The sequence below is a fragment of the Nuphar pumila genome, chromosome 4 (assembly GCF_984573655.1).
Source record: "Nuphar pumila chromosome 4, dmNupPumi1.hap1.1, whole genome shotgun sequence".
NCBI lineage: Eukaryota > Viridiplantae > Streptophyta > Magnoliopsida > Nymphaeales > Nymphaeaceae > Nuphar > Nuphar pumila.
Window position 1 is genome coordinate 140,258,037 of NC_143252.1, and position 24,995 is coordinate 140,283,031.

A 24,995-nucleotide genomic window follows, 5' to 3' on the forward strand; every position below is an offset into this window, starting at 1 on the left:
TATATATATATATATTAATTTTAAAATGTATTTTCTATATGTTTTGCTTTTTTTATTTCTTTTATTTTTTTGGTTTATGGCCGTTGAACTAGCAGTTAACAGTTAGGCGTGTCTAACGGCTAGTGTATTCTCCCTTTTTCCTCTATCACGTGTGTTTAAATGGGTCCTCAATCCATTATTATGTATGCCTTTGTGGGCATTTTTCATCAATAAAATATACATTTTTATGTTGTTTTCTTGCTCTTTGGCTTAGTGCATTTGTATTGCCCTAGGTGGTGTGCGTTATGGGCTTATAGCCCTCTTGTATTCCTTCGTTGTTATTAGATTAAAATAAGATCCATTCATGTTTTGATTACATTCTGCTCATAAAAATGCGATGAACATTTTGAATTTCTTACAAGAATTTGACCGCAATGTTGTCTTCTTCAACTTAGACTATGATTCAACGATGGATTTGAAACCAGCAAACCGGTGGTGTATCAGAGCATTCAAATCAAAATATACATCAACAAATTCTCTTTTGGTAAGAAAATTAATTAGCACCTGTGAAATCAAGCCCTTTCTTGACACTGAAATATACAGTATTCTCCAATTTTTTGTCACAGGCCCAATTTCCTCCACATGTCTCAGGATGTTTACAACAGTACGTGAAACTTGGCTACTCTGCCACATTGATGAGGAACAGCAAAAGACAGAAACTGAGACCAGAAATCCCTGCATAAAGATGCTGCAAATTGTGCAGTTCCCCGAGTGAGGCTTGTTCGTGTCCCAGTAGATATAGTGTTATGATCTCTTCATTCAAAATGGAAAAGCCTGATTCCAAGAACCATACTAATACAAGATTCTCTAGTCACGTTTGAGGGATTTTACTAAGGCTGCTTTGGCTGCAAATATTACTATATATGAAGTGATAGTCAATGCAACCCCTATAAAAAGAATCAATTGATCATATGTGTGGCTCTGTGCCTTGTAAACACGGAGGCCTATGGTATTCCAGTAACTCTCTGTCCAAACTGGATCTACTTCTCCAAGCAGATCCTCTCCGCTTGCAGAAACCATGGACCACCCAGATTCATATTTCAAACGAGTTGAGTAGGCTGGAACATATCTGAAATTATCATAAAACATCAAAACCGCCACAAGAATACAAGTTTGAACAATAAGAAATAAGCAATACTAGAAAGTGTCTTAATTAACGTAGGATAAAATCAAACCACCATATATTTGATGATAACTGTGAATAGCATCCCGCTATAGGTGTCAACGTATCATTTATCAATAGACGTGTCAGAGCAACAGGCATCACATTTAGATTGAATGGTATGACGACTTTTCATAAAAATTGCAGCTTTTGCAAAGAGCCAGCTTATATTACCCTACCATTTCTAATACAAACAATTACATGACCGCTACGCTATTAAGTACTGTAACAAGCAAATCATACAGTCCTTGAGAACATGGCCAAAATACAGAAACATAAACACCAATGATACCTGGATACTGATACGAGCACTTCTGTTGGATGAGTACAAAGTGCCCCAACACATCAAGCTATGAAAAATTAGATACACAGACATGATATATATATATATATATATATAAAAGATTATGAACCCTCCTTTTATAGTCAAAGAGGAGAAATAGGAGAGGGAAAAAGTGTGTCAAGGGAGGAAAAGAGGCTAGATAATAAAAGAGAGATAAGACTGCCAATCCTCATCGAGGAATGAGGGAACCCCTTGTCATGACATGATGCATGAGAGAGAGAGAGAGACTATAATAAAAAAATGGATAAGTAAATTGTAAGAACCTTAAAGTTTAGATGAAAAATTACTATTTAAAAATAATTTACATATGGCGCCTAATGTATGAGAAAATTATGTGTAACCACCTTCCAGAAAATGCTCAGATAGCTGCCTGTGTTGGTTTCCATGCAACGGAACTTTAGTAAAGTCTTCAACCTTGCCAGTTAAGTACTTAAATTACAGTTTTGACCTTTTCTTCCTTTAAATTACTGCCAAATGGAAAAACGTTCTACAAACTTTACTCTGTTCTCTCTCTTTATATCTCCCACCGTCTTCCCTCATTCTACAATCTCACCCTCTCTTCTCTATGAAATCTGACAGTAAAACTCCCGTAACCTTCCCCCAATTAGAGTGTGCAGCAGCCATCGAAAAACCAGCAATTCTACTCAATCAGGAAGAGTTGGAATGCTTTAACCAAGGGGTAAAGCCAAAAAAAGGGATATAGACTCAGATTAGGTCAAGAAGATCCATATTTTCAAACTTCTACCGAAACCAAAATGCGAAAAAGAATGCCCTAGAAATCGAACATAGTTGCTCCAAAGGAACATAGCAGCAAAAGGAGTCTGCCACTCACCATTCAACAAATAAAGAGAAATGTAGAGACAGAACAAAAGAGTGTATTCCCAGAGAAGCTGGAGGTCATCGTCCTCCATGAGGTGCTGGCCATCTTCACCTTCTGAATCTAGAGACTCGGATCTATTGGTAGGCCTAGGTGAAAAAGTCTATTTGTCTGTGTATTCTTTACTTGTATTTGTTATTTTGTATTTCGGATCTAGATAATATATCAGACCCGACCCATACTGTAAACGAAGGATATATATACACGTTTTAGGTCACAATTTCATTATTGGAAATCGTGACAGCCGTAGCTCCTCCTTTCTCTTTCATCTCTCTTTTCACGTATGACAGATCCTAGTGAAATCTAACATGGTATCATAGCAGAGATCCATCTAGGGCTTCAAAGCTGCTTCCAGAAGGTCTGACCTGAGAGATCGACTTGCATCCAATCAAGAGGTTTTCTTCCACACTTTTCTTCGATCTTCTTCTTTCTTTCATTTACTCTACTATTTTTCGTGCATGAGTATTCTGATTTGACGTAAATATGCGTTAGACCTGAAAGGCTCCATTTCTTCTTTCTCCCAGTTCTTCTTTCTATTCTCGTCTCACGGTTTATCTTGAATATTCAGATCTAATTGTGTACATGCGTAAGATCTGAAATATTCAATCCTTGTGTCAGATCCCAAAATTTTTTTATTGTGCATATTCTCTGTCTCGCACTTCCTCATTCTGTCAAATTTGAAATACTCAGATCTGATCGTGAATACTCTCGATCTTGCAATTCCTATTTCTGCCAAACCGTGTCTGAAATAATCGGATATGATCATCCATCAGTATCCGATCTAGAATACCATATTTCTTGATTGTTAAATCACGCAAATCGTTGGGTCTACAAATCGTTATGCCTACAAATCGATGTGTCTACAAATCGTTGTGCCTACAAATCGTTGTCTACAAATCATTGTGCCTACAAATCGTTGTGCCTGCAAATCGTTGTGCATGAAATACACCTGTTGTCAAATTCCATATTCATGAAACTCTTTGCTCTTGAACCAACATAGTTTCCATCTGCGATTTATTAAAGTTTGTTCAGCGTGAGCTATTCTGCTCACTTCTCTGTATCTATCACAGCCGTAAAAAAAAAGGACGACCAGCAAGTTTCTCAAGCATTGGACTGTGCATCTCGTGAATACCTTGTTAACTTTTAAGCTATAGACTCCTCTCATTCTTCCCACTATGGTCTCTCTTCGAGTTTTCTCAATCGGCTTGTTTTTGAAAAATTGGCTACCTCAAACTTCTTGATTTGGAAAAGACAGATCATTCCTTTTATAAGGAGTTAAGGTCTCTTAGGTCATCTGAATGGAACCGCTTCAGCTAAACTAGAATTCGTTGCACGAGAAGAGAAGGATGATAAAGGGGCAATCTCAATTGTGTATGTCAAAAATGCAGAATATCTCAACTGAAAAAAGAAAGATCAGTCAGTGGTCGCGTACATTACCTCTACACTCTCTCACGAGGTACTTATTGCAATTCCTGACAATTGCACAGTCATGCAACTTTGGGAGAGACTGGTTCAGACATATTCACAAGTTTCCCAACCAAGAATGATTTTTCTCAAGAGAGAATTTCAGCTACTAAGAAAAGACTCCATGACTATCATGGAATATCTAAACAAGATGAAGACCATCACAGATCAACTTGCGGTTATAGGATATGTTGTCTATGTCACCAGGGTACCGCACCCGTGTCGATGCGACTCGACGCGGGTGCGGTCAACCCGATCTTGGGTGCGTTGACCACACCCAGGGTCATTTCGGTCCATTTTTGTTTGATTTTTTAAAAAAAAAAAATGCCCTACGAAATGGGCTGCAGAATTTAAAAAAAAAATTCTGGACAACTGCTTATTGTTGTTGTTGCTCTTGTTTTATAAAGGGGCACTTGTGTCCACAATATCTGACAAGCTTTGTTGGCATCCCATGCTATTCCTGCCTCCAAACAATTAATTCACAGCGTTGGAAAACATACTGTAAACTTGGAAATGATGATCCATCTTCCTCAAAAATTAAATCCAAAATTCAAGAGCCTTTTGAAGTCTTTATGCTTCAACCAACCAGATCCTTTTTCGTCAAGGATTTTCTCTCTCCATAATAAATGATAATGGTGGTGGTAGAGCCTTGGTGGCTATTAGTATTCACTTTTCTCCTGACGAGATGGGTGCTCTAGCCGTAGCCTTGTGTAGACCTCTCTTTTCCACATGTCAAATCCAATAAATTTCTTTTAGTTGTCATCTGTGTGCAACTGTATACAAAATGAAATTTGAAGAACCCTAGGCAGTGGCGTGGCAGTGGCACCGTAGGCCTCGTGAAGACTCTCTCTCCAACAAACCACGTCAAACCGTTCGCTTATATTTTTTTCGTGAAGACCAGGGAGTTTCAGACATGATTGAATCATGACAGTCAGCAGAACGCAACAGGCTAGGTCGATCAGATTGTCAATCCTTTCGGTTCATCAATTTTGTCCCGTTGAGCTAAAGTACACAACAAGCAAAACGTGGGTAACAAGTCTTCAAACAAATACACCAGCAAAAAAAACTGAACCCCGACCCGCGTCGGGGGAACCCCCGACCCCCTTCTATATATATATATATATATATTTTACATTTTTGCCCCTGTCGCACCCCCGCACCCGGGTTTTTTGGAAGTGCCGAATCCCCGCACCCGCTCCTGCACCCATGTGACATAGGTTGTGAGCAACAATGATATGGTGCAACAAACCTTGAGTGGATTGGGATCAGAATATAACATGATTGTTACTTCATTACTGTGTTTGCCTGTTCTTCTCGCCTTTGATGAGCTTCGGGCTAAATTAATTCAGTATGAAATAATCCTGAAAGGTTTTTCTGAGGATAATCACACTCATACGAATACCCAGGAGGGCCACAGAAATGACTTATGGTCGAGGACGAGGGTGAGGAGGACAAGGGCAAAATGGACACGAAGGACGTGGATTACTTCCTACACCCACCGTTACTCAGGGATCAAGACCTATTCCCACATGCATTCCCACATGCTTCTTTTGCAACAAAAGGGGACATATCAAGGCGAATTGTTGGCATAATCCTGAAAATAAAGGAAAGTCCCATCAGGCAACATCCAAAAGGAAGTCTAGCAGCATCAAAGACAGTGGAGAGATTAAAGAGTTGTTAATATCTGCCTTATTGGGATTGAATCTAAAGCAAAATGAACAATGATCTTGGTTCGTTGACTCTGGGGCAGCAACTCACGTGACCGGTGATGCAGGTAAACTTTTCAAACCTATTTTGGAAAAAGTAAGATTGTCACTGGAGATGGATCTTCCCACCCTGTTACTCACATTGGAAAGTCTATCATCCCTGTCACATTCTACTCTTGAACTCTCCAATGTCCTTAATGCTCTCAATATCAAGAAAAATATTGTCTTTGTTTCTAAACTTATTGATGATAATCATGATTCAATCGAATTTACTCTCTTCTTTGTGCTGGTCAAGGACCTTCGCACGAGGGAAACATTCGCTGAAGGAAAGAGACAAGGCAATATGTATATCTTTCAAGAATACCCATGTCATTCGGCATGTCCTGCTCACCCGGATTTGAAGTCTCCATTAGAGTTATGTCTTTCTGAAAATGTTCTTAGTATTTCTGAATATAATAAGCCTTCTCTATGGCACAATCGTTTAGGACATTGTGGGAGTCATTTTATTGAGAAACTTGTTTCTAATAATCTCATTCTAAAAGAAAGTCTCAATGTGGAAAAGAGAAGTCAAAAGTGTTCCGGTTGTCTTTTATGCAAGAGTCACGTATTACCTTTTTGTTCCATTAATAAGAGAGCTTCAAAGCCTTTTGAGATAATATGTTCTGATGTACGGGGGCATGCTCCAGTCATCTCTGGATCTGGAAGCAAGTACTATTTGATTTTTGTTGACAGTTACTCTCGATACACCTCGATATACTTCATCAAAAATAAGTCTGAAGTTTTCCTTTTGTTTCAGAACTTTCCGGCCTTAGTAAAAAATCAATTCTCCGAGTTCATTCAATTTTTCCAATGTGATGGAGGAGGGGAGTTCACATCCAGTGACTTCATTTTTTTTTTTCAAAATAATGGGATAGGAAGAAGAGTGTCATGCCCACACACGCCATAACAGAATGGGATTGTTGAGCACAAACATAGGCATATTGTTGAAAGTGCGATGAGTATGCTTCATGACAGTCATCTTCCCATCAATCTGTGGACAGAAGCTTTTCATTCTGTTGTACATGTGATAAATAGACTGCCCATGGTTATTTTAGAAAACAAGTCTCCTTATCACTGTTTTTTTGGAATTCATCCTGATTATCATGACTTACGTGTTTTTGGATGTGTTTGTTATGTGTATATTGATTAGTCCTTGAGAAACAAGTTTTAGGATAAGGCTCAGAAGTGTAGATTTATGGGATATGTGAATGACTACAAAGGATACAGATGTTATGATTTCATTAACAGACGCATCAAAATCTCGAGAAATGTTATTTTTGACGAGTTGAACTTCGATCATAAAATTGACACAGGTGACATGTCCTCTACCTCAGTTGAAGTTTATTACCCTTGGCTGAATTCAGAGCGCTTTGATAGTTCGAATGAAGAATGTCATTCAGACTGTGTGCAACACGAAGAAGAGATTCCCAAGATCGTTGGTACATCGGAATCACAAAGCTGTGAAGCAACACCACCATTGAAATCGGGAAGGTATAAGGGCATTTTCTACACCAGACAGAGATCAGCTGCTTCAAGACTCCTAAATCGGGCTCAAGAGGCTGCACCTACCTCCTCACACACCCTTGACGTCAGGAGGTCCAGTCGCATACGGCATCCTATTGATAGGTGGGTTAGCTACAACAATTTCTCCATGGATTTTCAACTCTTTTTTACTGCTCTCAACAAGGAGGATGAACCTATTATGTATTACCAGGCAGCCACTTCTAAGCATGAATGATGAAATGCAAGCCTTGCATGAATGTGGAACCTGAAAAATTGTTCCCAAACCGCCTGACAGAAATGTGGTAGGATACAAATGGGTCTACAAAATAAAATATAAATCAGATGGGACCATTGAACGATACAAGCCAAGACTCGTAGCAAAGGGTTTCACACAAGAAGCAGGACAAGACTATGATGAGACCTTCAGTTCAGTGGTGAGAATGAGAACGATTCAAATCATTCTTTCCTTAGCTGTTGAACATGGATGGACACTGAGTCAGATGTTAAGAATACATTTTTGCATGGAGATTTGAAGGAGGAAGTTTACATGGAACAACCACCTGGATATTATGAGGAAGATTGTAAGACAAATGTATGCAGACTAAAAAGGGCTATCTATGGTCTAAAGCAAGCATCTCGCTCTTGGTTTGAGATTCAGAAGTATGGCTTTGCTCACTCCCTGCTAGATCACTCATTGTTCATCCTTAGAGGGCGAAATGTGATCACCTTATTGCTAATTTATGTTGATGACATTGTCATCACAGAAAACTCTGAGGATCATATCAAATAAGTAAATAAACTACTGAGTCAGAGATTCAAAATGAAATACCTTGGAGCCTTGCGTTATTTTCTTGAAGTTGAAGTTAATAGCCGAGCTGATGGGTTGACTCTCACCCAACACAAGTATAGGATGGACGTTCTAACCAAAGCAGGTATGAAGGATTGTAAACCTCTAGGGACTCCAAGTATTCTTCACCAAAAACTGAGTGTCCATGATGGAGACTTGTGTGAGGATCCTATCAAGTACCGCAACCTAATAAGGTACCACAGCCTAATAAGGATGTTACAGTATCTCACATTCACTCCACTTGATATTGTTTATTTAGTCAATCAGGTGTCCTAATTCATGCATGAACCGCGTACTGGGCATATGGAGGTTGTTAAAAGGATACTCAGATATCTGAAAGGCACAGTTGGGGATGGATTGATATACTCTCCAAAATCATCTGGCAAGGACATGAGCAAGATTATTGTATATTGTGATGCAGGCTGGGCAGGGGATCCAGATGAACGAAGGTCTACATCAGGATATTGCATCTTCATTGGAAGAAACTTAGTATCCTGGAGCAGTAGAAAACAAAAGGCCATTGCTAGATCAAGTACTGAGGTTGAGTACAGATTCATGGATGCCGCTATTGCTGAAGTCACATGGGTCCGGCATTTGCTAACTGAAGTGGGAGAAGTGATATCTCAGTCTATCTTGTTGTGCGACAATCAAAGTGCTCTCAACATGTCATTCAATCCGATTCATCACAGTCGTGTCAAGCACATTGAGATAGATCAACATTTTGTGAGACAAAAGGTTGAAGAAAAGGAGATCGAGACCGAATTTGTTAACACTGAAAGACAAGTTGGGCTGCCAAAAGACATCATATTCAAAAAATGAGTGTACCTGAGATGTGTATGCTTCGATGGATGTGTGGAAATACAATAAAAGATAAGATTTGAAACGAGGAGATACGTAAGAAGGTAGGCGTTTCATCCATTGAAAATAAGATGAGAGAGAATCATTTGCGGTGGTTTGGACATATTCGGCGAAGGCCTAATGATGCTTCAGTTAGAAGGATGGAGAAATGGGAAAATATATTAGTTAAAAGAGGTCGGGGTAGGCCTAAGAAGACTTGGATGGAAATGATAGGAAAGGATATGAATGCTTTGAACCTCACCGACGACATGACTTTGGATAGAAATGATTGGAGGAGAAGGATTCATGTGGAAGACCCAGAATGATTTTCTTATTTGGTTCATATCGCCGACCCCAATTATTTTGGGATGAAGGCGTAGTTATTGTTGTTGTTGTTGAAAGACAAGTTGCAGACATATTTACAAAAGGCTTGACCAAGGATCATTTTTGGACACTTAAAGGCAAGTTGTTCATGGTTCAAAACCATGATCAACTTGAGGGGAGGTGAAAAAGTCTATTTGTCTGTGTATTCTTTACTTGTATTTGTTATTTTGTATTCCGGGTCTGGATAATATAACAGATCCGACCCATATTGTAAACGAAGGATACATATACACATTTTAGGTCACGATTTCATTATTGAAAATCGTGACAGCCGCAGCTCCTCCTTTCTCTTTCATCTCTTTTTTCACGTGTGACAGATCCTAGTGAAATCTAACACTAGGTTGCATCTTCTTCCTCATGTTTCCTCTTCATTCCTCGTCCACTTTAATTCTAAAGAAAGCACGGATCAAGGGAATATTTTGATGGAAATAAAAACAGAGAAGTGTACATTTGTAATTTCCTATCAAATTTGACGTCCCCTTTTAACAAAAAGTAATCCAAGTGATTATATGAGCATTTCCTGAAAAAATGAGGTGCTTATATTAAACTTTTGAAAGGTGAAGTGGTTAAACCTAATCTCCTTATAGGTCAGGCATCTATACGTAAATTACCAAAAAAGAAAGGACTATTCAGTGAAATCAATGTTTAAGAACACAAAAAATCATTTATAAAGTATCAAGCACTTCTTTACTTTTTGAAGTGTTTCGAATGCCACACATAACACTTGACACACAGTGTCTAGCATGTCCAGCAGCATTGGACAATTAGAAATTCAAAAATAATTGTTTTGAAGCTACGTTAAGGAGTGTCGGTGTTTGGTCAGTGTTGAACATGGATGCATTTGGACCACAATGAGTGTGTCTAGGTAACATAAATGAACATAGTGCATATTTGTACAATGTGCAAGTTTAACATAAATGACATCCCAAAAGACCCCAACTTCATCAGATCACACACACACACGTGCTGCCATCAATGGAGTAACACATGCCTGAAAGGGGGCAAATCAAATGAAAAATGCTTGTGGCCTAATACAGAGTTAAGGGGCACACGAGCATCATACATATTCTATCATGCACCTGTTTTGGGAATTGTGCACCACAACACCATATTCATGATTCATGTACCACACAAATACAAGCATGGATGGATACACATAAATATCAATCAAGCCATAAGATCAACAAAGATTTTATAGGGAGAATTTAAAAACAAGTGGACTTCTCATAAAAACCTATGGAAATTTTATATAAAAAAAAAAGAAACTGAGATTTAAAATTTCTTGAGAAAAAAAATGTGAGATTTTTCATTTTTCAATTTACCATGGAGTTGAAGCAGATAGAGCCCTGGAACTTGCTCAGATAGGAATGCCAAAAAAAGCAAAAACCAAAAAGCAGAAATGAAGGCCTGACACGCATATCAGATTTTATTTTATCATCGAATTTCAACAATATGTAGACATGTACATATGATAAGATGCATGTACAACAGCAGCATACCTTGGGGTGGATGCCAAACAAACACCCTTCCCTGTTTCTGCAGCCACACACACTTCATTTGGATCTGTGCAATCCCTTGAGCATGATGAATTGCTACTAGCTATGGGGTTAGATGTTCTATCAGCCAAAAAATTCCAAATAAATCGAGAAGTATCACCCACACTCTCCAAAGATGGCACAGCAGAGGGAGAACCGAGAAAAACACCAACATAATGATTTGGGCAAACTTCAGTTGGAGCTATGAAATTTCTCACTAGCCTACAGGAAAGCCCTGGCTCACAGGTCAAAAGGCAAGCAACTAATTCCTCAACCAATGATGTATTGACATTTATGGTACTTAGCACAGAGCTGCTAAAGACTGATCCATTGCTAGCAAGGATATATAGCGTACGAGCAACCACAGCAGCGGCAGAAACTATTGACAAAGTGTTGATATTTGCTGCACAATAGGCAAAACAATTAACTTTCAGCACTCAAAAGTAAATAGATGCCGAAGGCCTCAAAGATAGTGAATCCAACATGTATCGGAATATACAAGAGCTTACAAGGACCATCTAAGTGACTATAGTAGAAGTTGTTGGAGAAGACACTGTCAAATTCTTCTAGAACAACCCCAGCAATTGAAGAATTCTGCCATGAAGAAAAATGATGTTATGACATCTAGTTGCACAAAAAACACAAAACCACTGATAAGACTTAAATCAGAAAAAAGGACCGCAAATGAAAAACATGGTGTAGATTAGAGCTACCTCACTACTAGTTAATACTGCTAATTAAGTTAATCAACAATATGTTAAAGAGAGTCAAACCATTTGATCCTCCAAAAAGGAGGGACTTAGAAAGAGGTGCAAGACCAATATACCAAATATTCATTGTCCATTGATACATAAAAAGTTTCTGTGCTCCCACCATGAATATCACACTTTTGAAATTTTGATGGATTTAGTACAGAACCTTCAGATGTGTGCAGAAGGTTAGTCTATACAGGGAAAGGTAACACAGTTTACTGGCAAAATTGAAAGAACACAGGTATGCATCTTGGCCTTGGACACACCTACTTATTGAAGAACATGATATTGTCATACATCTGCAGATTCTGCACACATGATATCTAATTTGTCATAATTTTGACCCATAAATGGGTCTCTCTGTCTCTCCATATATATATTGACTACGCTCAACAGTACTGTACACTCTAGTAGGAACAGCAAGTTCCCTCACATTTTCATGACCTTTTTTTGTGAATCAAGCCCTATGGATGTGATCTATATGGTTGGTTCGGTCAAAAGCAAGTTTTAGATCCTCCGATCATATTATATAAGTAACTTAAGGGTTTCAAATTTCAATGGTCCACATGCATCAAAATTTCACGATTGACAAAATCATGCTTTTATATCAAAACCACTTGAATCAACATGCATTTCTTAGTAATGAATTGGTTGAATGCATCTGCCGGGTCAAATTGACTAAATAAAGTTTGCACCAATGAGTTTCAACTAGAGAGTATGGTACTCTAGAATGTAGCCAATATTTTCTATACATAGACTACCCTCCTATTTTGCAGGGAAAAGGAAAAGGCATACACATTTTCCAAAAAGCAACTGATTAATCTTCTAAAATATTGAATGAAGAAGAGTCTCCACTCCAATCACCAAAAAGTTGAAGGCATGTTTTCCGAGGCACTTGATATTGAGAAGAATCACACTAATTTCTTTCTCCAAACAACCTTGCTCTGATACCATGTGAAAATCTCTACAAAAAGAGATTGTGTGTAACACCACAATACAAGAAATACAAAGAGTGCACAAAGGCACAAAGGAGAACACTCACAAGTGCACAAAGGCAAAGATACACATGCACAAAAGCATGAAACAAAATGAACTTCAATTCATAAGTTCCCAAGAGGGGCTTTACAAAAGCATTGTTATTGCATATGCACTCACAAAAAAGGATGAGTTTACAATGGCCACTAAGGCCTATTTATAATGCAAAAAGAAACCACAGGGTGCAGCTCAATATGACTATTGGAGCTGCACCCAACGGTCACATTTGTGACTGTTGGGGCAGCTCCAACAGCTATATGGAGCTGTCCCTTTCACAACAGTCAAAAAGAAAAAAAGTGTAAAAAGAAAAAGGTGTAAAAGGAAAAAGTAAATAAAAAAAGAAAAAGTAAAAATGTTAGCCCATTAGGGTGGCTGACACTTATTGAGTAAAAGGACTGAAATACCCCTGATGGGTATTTCAGTTTACAGTTAAAGAGACAGTATTTTAACAGTGACAACCAATTTTCCTATAACGGTTGGGTTACATCAAGGATCTGCATTAAGCCCTTTCCTATTTGCTATAGTGATGGATGAGCTTACGAGATCAATTCAAGAAAATGTGTCGTGGTGTATGTTGTTTGCTGATGATATTGTTTTAATTGATGAGTCTAGAGCTGGGGTTAATGCTAAGTTAGAATTATGGATACAGACATTGGAAGCAAGAGGTTTTAAGTTGAGTAAGAGTAATACAGAATATATGGAATGTCGGTTTAGTAAGCAACGAAATAGTGATGGGAGTGTAGTGAAGCTTGGTGAGCAAGAAATACAGGTGGATGACTGTTTCAAATATTTGGGATCTATCATTCAAAAGTATGGAGAAATTGATGGAGATGTAAATCATAGGATAAAGGTTGGGTGGATGAAATGGAAAAGTGCAACTGGAGTGTTGTGCGATCGTAGAATGCCATTGCAGTTGAAGGGAAAGTTTTATAGGACGACAATTAGGCCCGCTTTATTATATGGTATGGAATGTTGGGCTGCCAAGAGACATCATATTCAAAAAAATGAGTGTAGCTAAGATGCGTATGCTTAGATGGATGTGTGGAAATACAATAAAAGATAAGATTCGAAATGAGGAGATACGTAAGAAGGTAGGCGTTGCATCCATTGAAAATAAGATGAGAGAGAATCGTTTACAGTGGTTTGGACATATTCGGCGAAGGCCTAATGATGCTCCAGTTAGAAGGATGGAGAAATGGGAAAATATATTAGTTAAAAGAGGTCGGGGTAGGCCTAAGAAGACTTGGATGGAGATGATAGGAAAGGATATGAATGCTTTGAACCAAGGTTTTAAAACCCGTGACTCGGAACTCGACTCGTTCTTTATTGACTCGTGACTCGGCGGGTGAACTCGGTGACTCGGACCGGGTTTTGTTAACTTTTGCTTTTAAAAGAAAAACAATATATAATTTGTCTGAAACCATGTTTTTGAGTAAACATAGTCTCCAAATGTCTGTAAGAATATAAAAACAACTGCAAAGAGCTATAGAGGTTTGCTTGAATAATTGAATTTGATATCTATACAAGCACTTTGACAGTCAATTTGTCATGTGCCACAGAAATCTGGGAGTTTAAAGATTAAAAGTTTATTAGATGTAGAACAGTTGGTCACGACAAGCAAAAATTCATTAATTTTGCTAGTTTAAGTCCCGACTCCCAAACCATTTCATCAGCTTGCAGAAAGTACTAGACTCTTTTAGCCTTACTCAAGACCTGGTTCTCCATTTCAACAGTTTATCTGATTTTTCATATCAATCCCAATTTTGAGGTAAACAAGGTCTGAAACTGAAAATAGACCATTTTGTATTTGACAAAAGCAAATGCATACAAAAATCTCCTGGTTTTGCCAATAGAGTAAGTTTTTCAATGTATGTTTTTACACAGTCAATTGTACATACAATCTATTAGAACACAATTTTTTTTTTCAAATAGTTTGTCAACATGTAAGCAAGTTTCTCAAGGGCTTCACAAATCAACTTGCACCTATGATTTTTCAACTAGATTGTACAGACAGTAAACAGTAGATTGCATATATGTATATATATCATTACCATTTGAAACTCAAAAAACAAATTTCAAACATCCCAGAACTCGCCCGAGTCAGGCCGAGTCAAGCCGAGTCAGGCCGAGTCAAGCCTGAGTTTTGGCAAACCGAGTTTGCCTTGCCGGGTTGACTCGCTGGAGAGCCGAGCCAAGCCGAGTCAACGAGTTGACTCGGCGAGTTTTAAAACACTGCTTTGAACCTCACCGAGGACATGGCATTGGATAAAAATGATTGGAGGAGAAGGATTCATGTAGAAGACCCAGAATGATTTTCTTTTTTGGTTCATATCGCCGACCCCAATTGTTTTGGGATGAAGGCGTAGTTGTTGTTGTTACAGTATTTGTTTGTGTGAAATGTTCTCTTGACATATGCATGCGTGTGTTTCTATGAGATCTAGTTTGATTCTTATGTTTTGAATTAACTTTATTTAATATGTACTTGAGTGATTTAGTTTTCTTGAGCATAAGTGTTTCTTGGTATTTAGAATTTGTATGTATCCATACTCTTAAATTATCTTTTATGTGTGAGGTCTTTAGTGACCTTATTTGATAATGTATGATGTTATGAGTTTTTGTTTAAAGTTTTGAATATGCATATTAATACTTTCATGCACGAGTACTTTATAGTAGTTAGTTATATCATGAGATTTTAATATTAAATCATTTTCTTGTCATGCATGACATGTTTTCTTATGAAAATCATACTATTATCATGGTTGGATTTGTAATACATATTCTTGCATTGAGTGTAGTAAACACTTTTGCTTATATCTTAACATGCCCTAGATCTATAGGATCATATTGTGATGCATGTGTTCTTTTTTTTTTTGATACTTACATGAAGAAACCACCCTAGTATCAGAGACCTAGCCGTGTTGGCTCTACCCGCTATACTTACGGTCACTATCCTGGAAACGTTAAACTTTGTGGGCATACCCCTTGCCCGCAGGGAGTCGCCATGCTTCAACTTGCACAACGGGTGATGCCCATGGGATTTGAACCTAAACCGCCTGCCTAGCGCTCTAGGCCCCATCCCGCTATGCCAAACCCCTTTGGAGCGATGCATGTATTCTTTGGATATTATAATATCTTTCTTCATGCATATTTTGTGCATTTTTTGAGATTAATAAAATTAATATTTTTTTTTTGTGTGTGCTCTCTTGCCTTATTGGCTTGTATTTATGCCCTTAGTGGCTTTGTGTGTGCCCACCTTCTATTTCATTAAAATTAATGTTTATGTGATCTTTTGCAATAATGGCCTTGTTTGTGCCCTTAGTGGCCTTGAGTGCTTCTAGACTTCAATGGCCCTTGTGCGGTTTGTGTATTTGTCTTGTGAAAAATTATTATATATTATTATGAGATTTGTGTATGTCTTATTTGTGGCCTCTCATGAGGATTTTAGTGATATGCTTTTATCTTGTTTTGTATATGATTGCACCTTAATTCTTTCAAGGTTTCAAACTTCCTTTGTTGAATTTGATTTGATTAGCTCTTGTTTTATAACCTTCTTTTGGAAAGTAATTTTCGAGGTTTTCTTGTTGCCTTCCTTTGGCTTTGGTTTAGTCCATCACAGTATCTCCTTTTATGCATCATCTCTTTATTTTGGCCTTTTGAGGTGGTTGTGTGCACCTTTGATCCATGGTTTTGTGAGTGTGTTGTGTCACTCATTTACTTATTTGGCTCGTTGTTATTATGTTGGATGTGGCTAAACTATTATTTACTTATGACCATATTGGTTCCTATAAATTAAATATCACAATATTACAATTGACATTAGTTTGTTTTCATTATGGTATTTTTGTCTCTTGTTTGAGCGATTTTTTTTTGGACGAGGAAAGAAGCCACTCTCCTCTCTTATTTGAGCGATTTTTTCTATGGACAAGGGATCTTCTTCTTCGGCTGGTACCGCCTGCGCCTTGAGGGGCAGGGGGGCTCGCCTCAAGGCGAGGCGTGCCTTTTGCACCTCAAGGCGCGCTTTTAACAACATTATATATATATATATATACCAAAGTTAGGAGCCTAGTTTGAGCAAATAGGGGTTCTTGGGGTGTTTTTCGCAAAGCTAATCCAGCAGATGTGTTCGGCATGGTCAATTTGCTAGAAAACAACACTTGGATTGTGTTTTTTCGATGAAAAAATGTGAATTTTCCAACTTGAATAATTATGAAAATTGCAGACCATCAATTTACAAACCTTATAAAAACCTAACCATGTGTCGGAATCGGACGATCCAAGAGTGCATTCCTATAAAATCAAGCATGAACACATCTATACAATTAGATTTGAGAAAAACAAGAAAAAACCCTTCAGAAGCTTGGTAGGCTAGTGGTAGGCAAAGATTGAAGTAGGCAGCTACCACCTACTATATATATATATAATGAGAAAGAGAGGAGGGGACCGTCCAGCGGGTGGACAGATTTTTTGACCGTTCATCCTACAACAGATGGATGACCCCTTATTTTTCCCTATAAATCTCTCTCGACATGGTCCGATGTGGTCCTCTCTCTCTCTCTCTCAATGCTGCTCCACCCAGCCACACGACACCCACCCCCTAGTGACCTTTGCTTCACTAGTCCCCACCCATCCACCGCCAACAGCCACTGGAAAAATAATTGCCGGTTAACCACTCTCTCTCTCCAGATATCGATGTCTGCTGCCAAGTAGTCGGCGGTGCCATCAAACAAAAAAAAAAAGAAAAAAAAAAAAACAGAAAGTGGGGGAAAGAACCACCAGCGGGCAGTCACCAGGCGGCCAACCACCAACAGCTACCCACTACTTCGTACGGAGTGGGTGGGAGCAGCTGGATTCGAGAGGGCAGGGAAGGGGTGTCGGGATGGAGAGAGAGATGAAAAAGGGGGTCGTCCAAATGGACGGTCCAAAATTTTCTGAAGATTTTAGACTGTCCACCTACTGACGGTCCCTTTTCTTATATATATATATATATATATATATATATATATATATATATATATAGAGAGAGAGAGAGAGAGAGAGAGAGAGAGAGAGGAATGAAAACATACCAACTAAAAAACATGCCAAACCTACCCAATAAAAAAAATTGTGTTTATTTTCAAATTTCTGACTGTACACAGGTGTTCAGCATGATTGTTTTACTAGAAATCAACACTTGGATCATGAATTTTGGATAGAAAAAATGGTATTTGGAGCTTCGAAAATTTATAAAAATTGTATGCGTTGATTTTTGAAACTTATAAAAACCTATCCATGCATCGGAATCAAATGCTCCAAGAACTGATTCCTATAAAAACAAGCATATAGATCACATCTGTATGGTCGGAATTTTGAAAAAAATAACAAAAATCCAATCAAATGTGTGGTGGGTTGGTTTGGCATGTTTTTTAGTGGGTAGGTTTTCATTCCTCTATATATGTATATAACAGGTGGCAGGTGGTTAAGCTTGGATAGGATTGGTCTTTGATCTTGCTCACAAGCATATTGTTTATGGTAACTCCTCATCACCATTTTGCCTTAGCAACTTTTGATGCTCTTTTTTTTTATATTTACACGGAGAAACCACCCCCAGGATCAGAAAACTAGCCGCACGGATCTTATTTAAATGAAAAGTTCTTTTGTTGTTTCTCAAATAAATGTACACAAACTACACGTGCCCCTACACTCATCTGAAATGTCATCCAGACTCACACTGGGTAGAATTGAAGATTGCTTTACGTACCTTTATAAGGAAAGACATCAAAGATGACGGTGGTATGCCAGGATTTGAAGAGCTTGCTCTTTCAACCACAATATCTTCTTGTTCGAGCGAAGCAGCAGCTTTCTTCAACGCACTCAAAATCTCCTTTGCTGCAGATGATTCCTGCAGTAGGATGATGGCATAGAAACCAGAGATCACATCTTATGACATCAAAAGCATGCAAGAGCAGAAAATGATCATTTTTGTTCTAGCGTAAAAGATGGCTAAAATTTTCAGAATTGCAGCGTAAATTTCCTATTTGAAATTCCTAAAAGTAGATTATATTTGATCTTCCGTGATAAATCTCACCTGTACTAGATAGATTGTAGCAAAATACTTTAGTACAAAAAAACAAAAAGTAAAAAATGTTGAAAAAGAGATGCATGTGGAGAATAACACTATCCAGTAGGATAACAATCTTCACACAGGCAAAATAAAGAGTAAATTTTGTAGAGCTGGGTATTATTAACATCAAATGTACACCATCCTCGTCCTGAATTGTATTTAAGCTGTGAAACAAAAGAAAAAGAGGGGATTCTGATGGGTAGCTGAAAGAAACAGCCTTTTACCTCCTCGACATGAGAAAAGAAAGTTGTACTCCCTCCACTGAAGCCTTTCCCAACAGATCCGATTTCCAGGACCTAATCAAGAGAAATGGATAGAACATTAGTAACTTCGGAATTATTTAAGATTTACAAAATAGATCATCCAAAAGTTACAACACCAGCATTCTCCGTGCATCTAAAAAACAGGCATGCAAGGACAATAAAGATTTGGCATGTAGATACAGAAACAAAAAATAGCAAAGCTCAACCCTTTCAACAGAACTGTAGAGCATCTCCATATCAAAACCCCTCTTCACTATGTTTCATTTTGTATTTCTCAAAAAGACGAAATAGGACAAAGGCATAAAACAAAAGGTGCAGCATAATAAATTTAAAAGATGATGGTGTCTCATTATTACATCATAACAGCAGTTCAAATGAACTTCTCAATGGCAGTTTAAACACATTAATCAACCAAGGCACATCTGAGCAACCACTGGATCCACAATTTTAGTCCATCTAAAACACATCATTCACTCTTAAGCCTCATGGATTCCACAATGAAACCATGATTTATAATTTTATATTATTTAAGAGCTCATAAGTAACAAATGCATATATGATTTAATCAATGGCCAAACAATACCATCATCAAATTAAGTGTGTGCTTGATAAGTGCACGTGTATGCAACTCAGCAGTCAATACACAAGGTTTGAAGAACCAACTAAAATTATATGAAGCATTATATGTGTGTTCACGTGGTGTGCATATAAGGTTTGGCGTCGAGTTCCAACAATCTAAAACCATTTGAAGCACAAAAGCCTACAGAAATAGGACTATGCACTGATAATATATGTGGTTAATCTTTAGAAAGATTTAGACCAGCATAGTTTTGAAACAGGACTATGAGCTGATATACAGATATGATTAGTTTTCACAAATCCCTATACTTGCATAGATTTGAAAGGAAAAATAATAACCATATTTGAGTTAAGACTTAAGATACCATAGCAGACTCCAAAATGGAATATTGTGAAAGGTCCTACCGCTGGCAATAGTTGCCAATATATAGGGATGGACATCAGGCCTCAAATGGGTATTTTGGCACCCAGCCTGGAATGGGTTGGGCAGCGTGTGCCCAAACCCCATCTGACATGGAAACCGGCATAGGCAAGAGCCCATTTCAGCCAGACCTATCCCACACTTTGACTTTTGAGAATGAACTTAGAATTAAGCCCCGAGAAAGTGATAAGAATTGCCCGGTTTGTGTTAGGTTTTGACCTTTCCCAAGTCCTGAGCAGGCCCAAGGGATCTTATCTAAATCGTGCAAGTCTCGACCCTAACTAGTGTCGAGACATACCACTAATACATGATGATTCCATTTACCTGAAAATGGCGATGCTAAAGATGCAAAATATGTGCTCAGCTCCACCATAGGATGGATGAACAAACCCACCCTGGACATATCTTAGATCTTTCTTTTTTTGACAAGTTAGCATGCTCATTGTTTCAATCAATTCAAAACATAGGCAGATACCAAGATCAACATATTACTAATACAGCATGTTAAAAGTAATATTCAAAAATCTGGGGGTGGTCATACATAATTTAGCATAATTACGTATGCCTACTTGTAATCACATTCCACCAAATCACTTATTTAAATAGGTGATTAGGGTTAATGAAAATACATCGAACTCTCTCTCTCTCTCTCTCTCTCTAAAATAGAATCTAGGGCTGACAGATTCAACATGGTATCAGAGCAGGTCTCCCTTCTGGGATGACGCTGCTGCCACTGATCGTGAAGGACTGGATGTCGTGAATCGGATGACACTGCTGCTGCATATTAAAAAAAAACTGTGCTGCCGTGACCAGTGTTGTTTGTGTGTTGCGACCGTGATCATGTTTCTCCCTGTGGTATCATTTGCCGTGAAAAAAAATCTGATCGTGTTCGGTCATAGTGACGTATAAACAAAAGACGTTGATCTGAAAACAGCAATTGGACCTGAAGCTGTTGATCGTGGTGATGAGGCTGCTGCTGATGAGGAAGTGTGAAGAAGGTTTAGATGCTATGGATCGTGATCTGCTTGTGGATCTGTGTCTGATCATCGTGTCGCATAAGAAAAGTATGTTGATCTGAAGTCACGGCTTGGATCAGATTGGTGTCGTCCTAGGTGGAGGCTGTTAGACTATGTTGCAGTCAGTGATTTGACAAAAAAAAAATATTATTAGATTGTTATCGAACGTCGGCGATCAGATCATTATCGTGAAGATTAACTGGTAAGTGTTCTAGTCTTGAAGTTGGTCGTCTTTGCTGGAAAAAAAAATCAGTCTTGAAGTCGATAGTCATTGCTAAAGAAAATTTTCAGTTTGTGGTTGGGGTGATGATCTGATCGTTATTCAGATCTGGAAGTAGATTACAGAGGAGACTCTTGTTGCGCAGAAATAGTGGAGAAAAAAATATTTTTGGTAATGTCTTGTTGTTGTCCTTGGTGAGTAAATATTTTTTTATTTATGGCTGATTCACGTGCTCTAAATAACGACCAAAAAACAGAGGCCATTGGTGAATATAAGGCCTTTGTGAACCCTTTTTCATATGGATCCTCAGTTAAGCTAGATGATACTAATTATGCAAGGTGGTCTCGCACCTTCATGATGTATGTTTCTGGTCATCGGAAAAAGCACATATTGTTGAAATTGGAGCCCACTGAAAGAACAGAAAAATATGTCTCCTAGGACAAAGACAATGACATTGTGATGTCATGGATAATGAACAATGTACAACCTCATATAGTTGATGGACTGATTTATTACACCTCAGCTAAACAAATGTGGGACAATCTCCGTGATACATATTCTCATGAAACCAATGTGAGTCGTATTCTACAAGTTGAGCAGGAGATTTATCAGTTGCAGCAAGGAGATCAGACTTTGGCCCAATACTATGCATCTGTTAAATCTGCTTTTGAGAGGCTAAATGCGCATAGACCCTTATACTGCACCAAACAGAAGACCCGTCAGGACCAGACTATGGTTACCCGGCTCCTTACAGGATTATCATCTAATTTTTCAGTTGCCAAAGTTCAAATGCTAACTAGTTCTGATATTCCTACTCTTGCAGAAGCCTATAATCGTCTGAGTAGGCTTGCCATCACTCTTCCTCAAACTCAATCTGAATCACAACCATCAGCACTAGCAATCACCTCAAGTCGTGGAAGAGGTACTTTCTTGAATTTTCGAAGAAGAGCTAGCGGTTGCAGTACTGGAGGAAGAGGAAGGCTTCAAAATACATATTGTGGTAAACTTGGACATCTTGAAGATAGGTGCTGGGATAAGACTGGTCGACCTCCTATCCCATCACCTAAACCGAATGTGTCCAAGGCTCAAGTTGCTAAACTCGAGGCAGAGAACCCCACTGCCTCCTCTAGCGATTCGGTTATTCTAAGTCGTGCAGAGTATGATGAATTGGTGTCTCACTGGCTTCCTAGTTCGAGTGCTCCTATGCTTGTTGCTGATGTGGCATACTCTACAGGTGATAGTTTGAGTTATCAAGGTAGTAGATGGATTATTGATTCGGGTGCCTCTAGACACTTGTGTGGGACTTCTCATAATTTTTCTAAGCTACATCCTATTGTTCAACCTCGCAATGCTATACTTGCTGATGGGAGATCTTCTCCTGTTATAGGCCAGAGAAACATTCCTATATCCCCCACACTTCAATTGACTAATGTCCTTCATGCTCCTTCATTTTCTCAGAACTTACTATCTGTTAGTCGTATTGCTAAGGAAAATAATTGTAGGGTAATATTTGATCCAATGTGTTGTATTTTTCAGGACTTGTTGACGGGGAAGAGGATTGGTGGAGGCCATGAGGAGGGTGGTGTCTATTATCTACATCAGCCGATTGGATCCATGAATTATGTGTCTGAGCCATCTTCCAGTACCTATCAGTGTCATCTCCGTCTTGGTTATGTTACTTTGCCAAAGCTTTGTAGACTTATTCCTCATATTTCTCCGTCTGATTCATTTCAGTGTGATGCCTGGCAATTGGGCAAACATCACAGAAGCTCCTTTCCTTCTCGTCAGAGTCCATCGAGTCAAGCAATGTTTGATATTTTGCATATTGATGTATGGGGACCTAGTAGAGTACCTAGTCGATCTCAATGTCGTTATTACTTAGTTATTGTTGATGATTTTTGCAAATTGTCATAGGTTTTCTTAATAAAAGAAAGGTCGGAGGTTGCCTCCATTCTTATGTCTTTTGTTATTAAAATAAAGACTCAGTTTCATTCTCTTGTCAAGATTATCCGCACTGATAATGCTCTCGAGTTGAAGTCCAATGAATTGTTACAATTTTATCGAAATCTTGGAATCCGTCCTCAAACTACTTATGCCCATACATCTCAGCAAAATGGTGTTGCTAAGAGAAAATATAGGCATCTTCTAGATGTAGCTCGCACTTTTATGTTGCAATCAAATATGCCACCCTCATACTGGGAAGATGCTATTCTCACTACTTGTTATCTCATTAATCGTATGTCATCTTCATCCTTGGAAGAACAAATCCCTTTTCAAATTCTCTACCCTAATGCTCCATTGTTCCCGATTTCTCCCAAAGTATTTGGATGTGTTTCCTTTGTTCATAAACTTGGACCTAACCGTGATAAATTATATGCCCAAGCCATCAAGTGTGTCTTCCTTGGATATCCAAAAAATCAAAAAGGGTATCGGTGTTATGATCACATCTCCTGTCGAGAGTATGTTAGTGCGGATGTATCTTTCTTTGAATTTGTTCCTTATTTTTTTACCACTGCATCCAGACTACATGTTGAACATGGTGAGGCCCTGCCTCTTCCCATTCCTCCTTTTCCCTTAGAGTCGTTTTCTCAGACTATCTCTCATTCTCAGTCTTCCCCAACTGCTCGGTATCATCACCGCCTTCTTCAGAAGTAAGTTCTCCTGAAAATATTGAGATGTCTAATGTTGATGATGATAGACCTATCGCTTTCAGAAAAGGTAAAAGACAATGCACAGTACATCCTATTTCCAAGTTTGTTACTGAGGCACGGCTTGGGGTTCACATGAAGAATTTTATCTTTGCTTTATCTGCCACTTCTGTCCCACTTAATCATTATCAAGCGTTATTAGATCCTAAGTGGAAGCAAGCGATGCAGGTTGAGATGGATGCCTTGCTCTCATGCGACACATGGGATTTGGTTGTTCCTCCCACTGATGAAGATATCGTTGGATGTAAGTGGGTCTACACCATTAAGTATAACTCGGATGGCTCAATCGAAAGGTACAAGGCCTGGTTGGTCGCTAAAGGGTATACTCAAACATATGGAATTGACTTCTTTTAGACTTTTTCTCTAGTAGCCCGTCTTGGGACTATTTGGTTGGTCATATCTATAGATGTTCATTATGGATGGAGTTTATGTCAGTTAGATGTGAAAAACATGCAGCAACCTCCCGGGTTTGAGGTTCAGGGAGAGTGTAGCAAGGTGTGGAAACTAAAGAAGGCTATATATGGTCTTAAACAAAGTCCCAGTGCATGGTTTCAGAAGTTATTTGAAATTATGTCTGCATTTGGCTTCAACAGGTCATCTTCAGATCACTCTTTGTTTATCAAGAAAACCTCTGTTGGTATTGTGGTTATGGTTGTATATGTAGATGATATTATTCTTACAAGGAATAGTGCAAAGGACATCTCAGACACAAAGATTCATCTTCAGAAGCGCAAGCACTTTGTCACAAAAGATCTCGGTTCTCTTAGATATTTCTTGGGCATAGAGGTGGCCAGAATCAGTGAGGGGTTAGTTCTATCACAGAGAAAGTATGTACTTGACCTACTGCAGGAAACAGGGATGTTAGGTGCCAAACCAGCCAATATACCAATGGATCCTAAACTGCATATGTATGATGAAAAAGTAGAACCTATTGACAGGAGAAGTTTTAGATCCTTGGTTGGTAAACTTTTATTTGTCACTGTAACAAGGCCAGATATCTCCTTAGCCGTGAGCAAGATAAGTCAATTCATGGACAAACCTACTTGAGTGCATTGGCAGGCAGCTATGATGATTCTCAGGTATTTGAAATCCTCTCCTGGAAAGGGATTGCTATATAAACAAAGCCCCAACCTTGATATAATTGTGTACTCAGATGCAGACTATG

At 38.5% G+C, this 24,995-nt stretch overlaps 1 protein-coding gene across 2 annotated transcripts in view; it reads right to left on the reverse strand.

Annotated features, from left to right (window-relative positions):
- Positions 1-541: 541 nt before the first annotated feature.
- LOC149841327 (nicastrin-like) overlaps positions 542-24,995 on the reverse strand; it is a 41,718-nt gene continuing 17,264 nt past the window's right edge. For both annotated transcript variants that reach the window (XM_090003765.1, XM_090003766.1), the window contains 5 exons: positions 18,848-18,919; positions 18,261-18,401; positions 11,246-11,330; positions 10,701-11,139; positions 542-1,108 (listed from right to left, as the gene is read on the reverse strand). In XM_090003765.1, the coding sequence (XP_089859891.1) occupies positions 847-1,108; positions 10,701-11,139; positions 11,246-11,330; positions 18,261-18,401; positions 18,848-18,919 (999 nt within the window). In that variant the 3' untranslated portion in view covers positions 542-846. The remainder of the gene's footprint in view (positions 1,109-10,700; positions 11,140-11,245; positions 11,331-18,260; positions 18,402-18,847; positions 18,920-24,995) is intronic.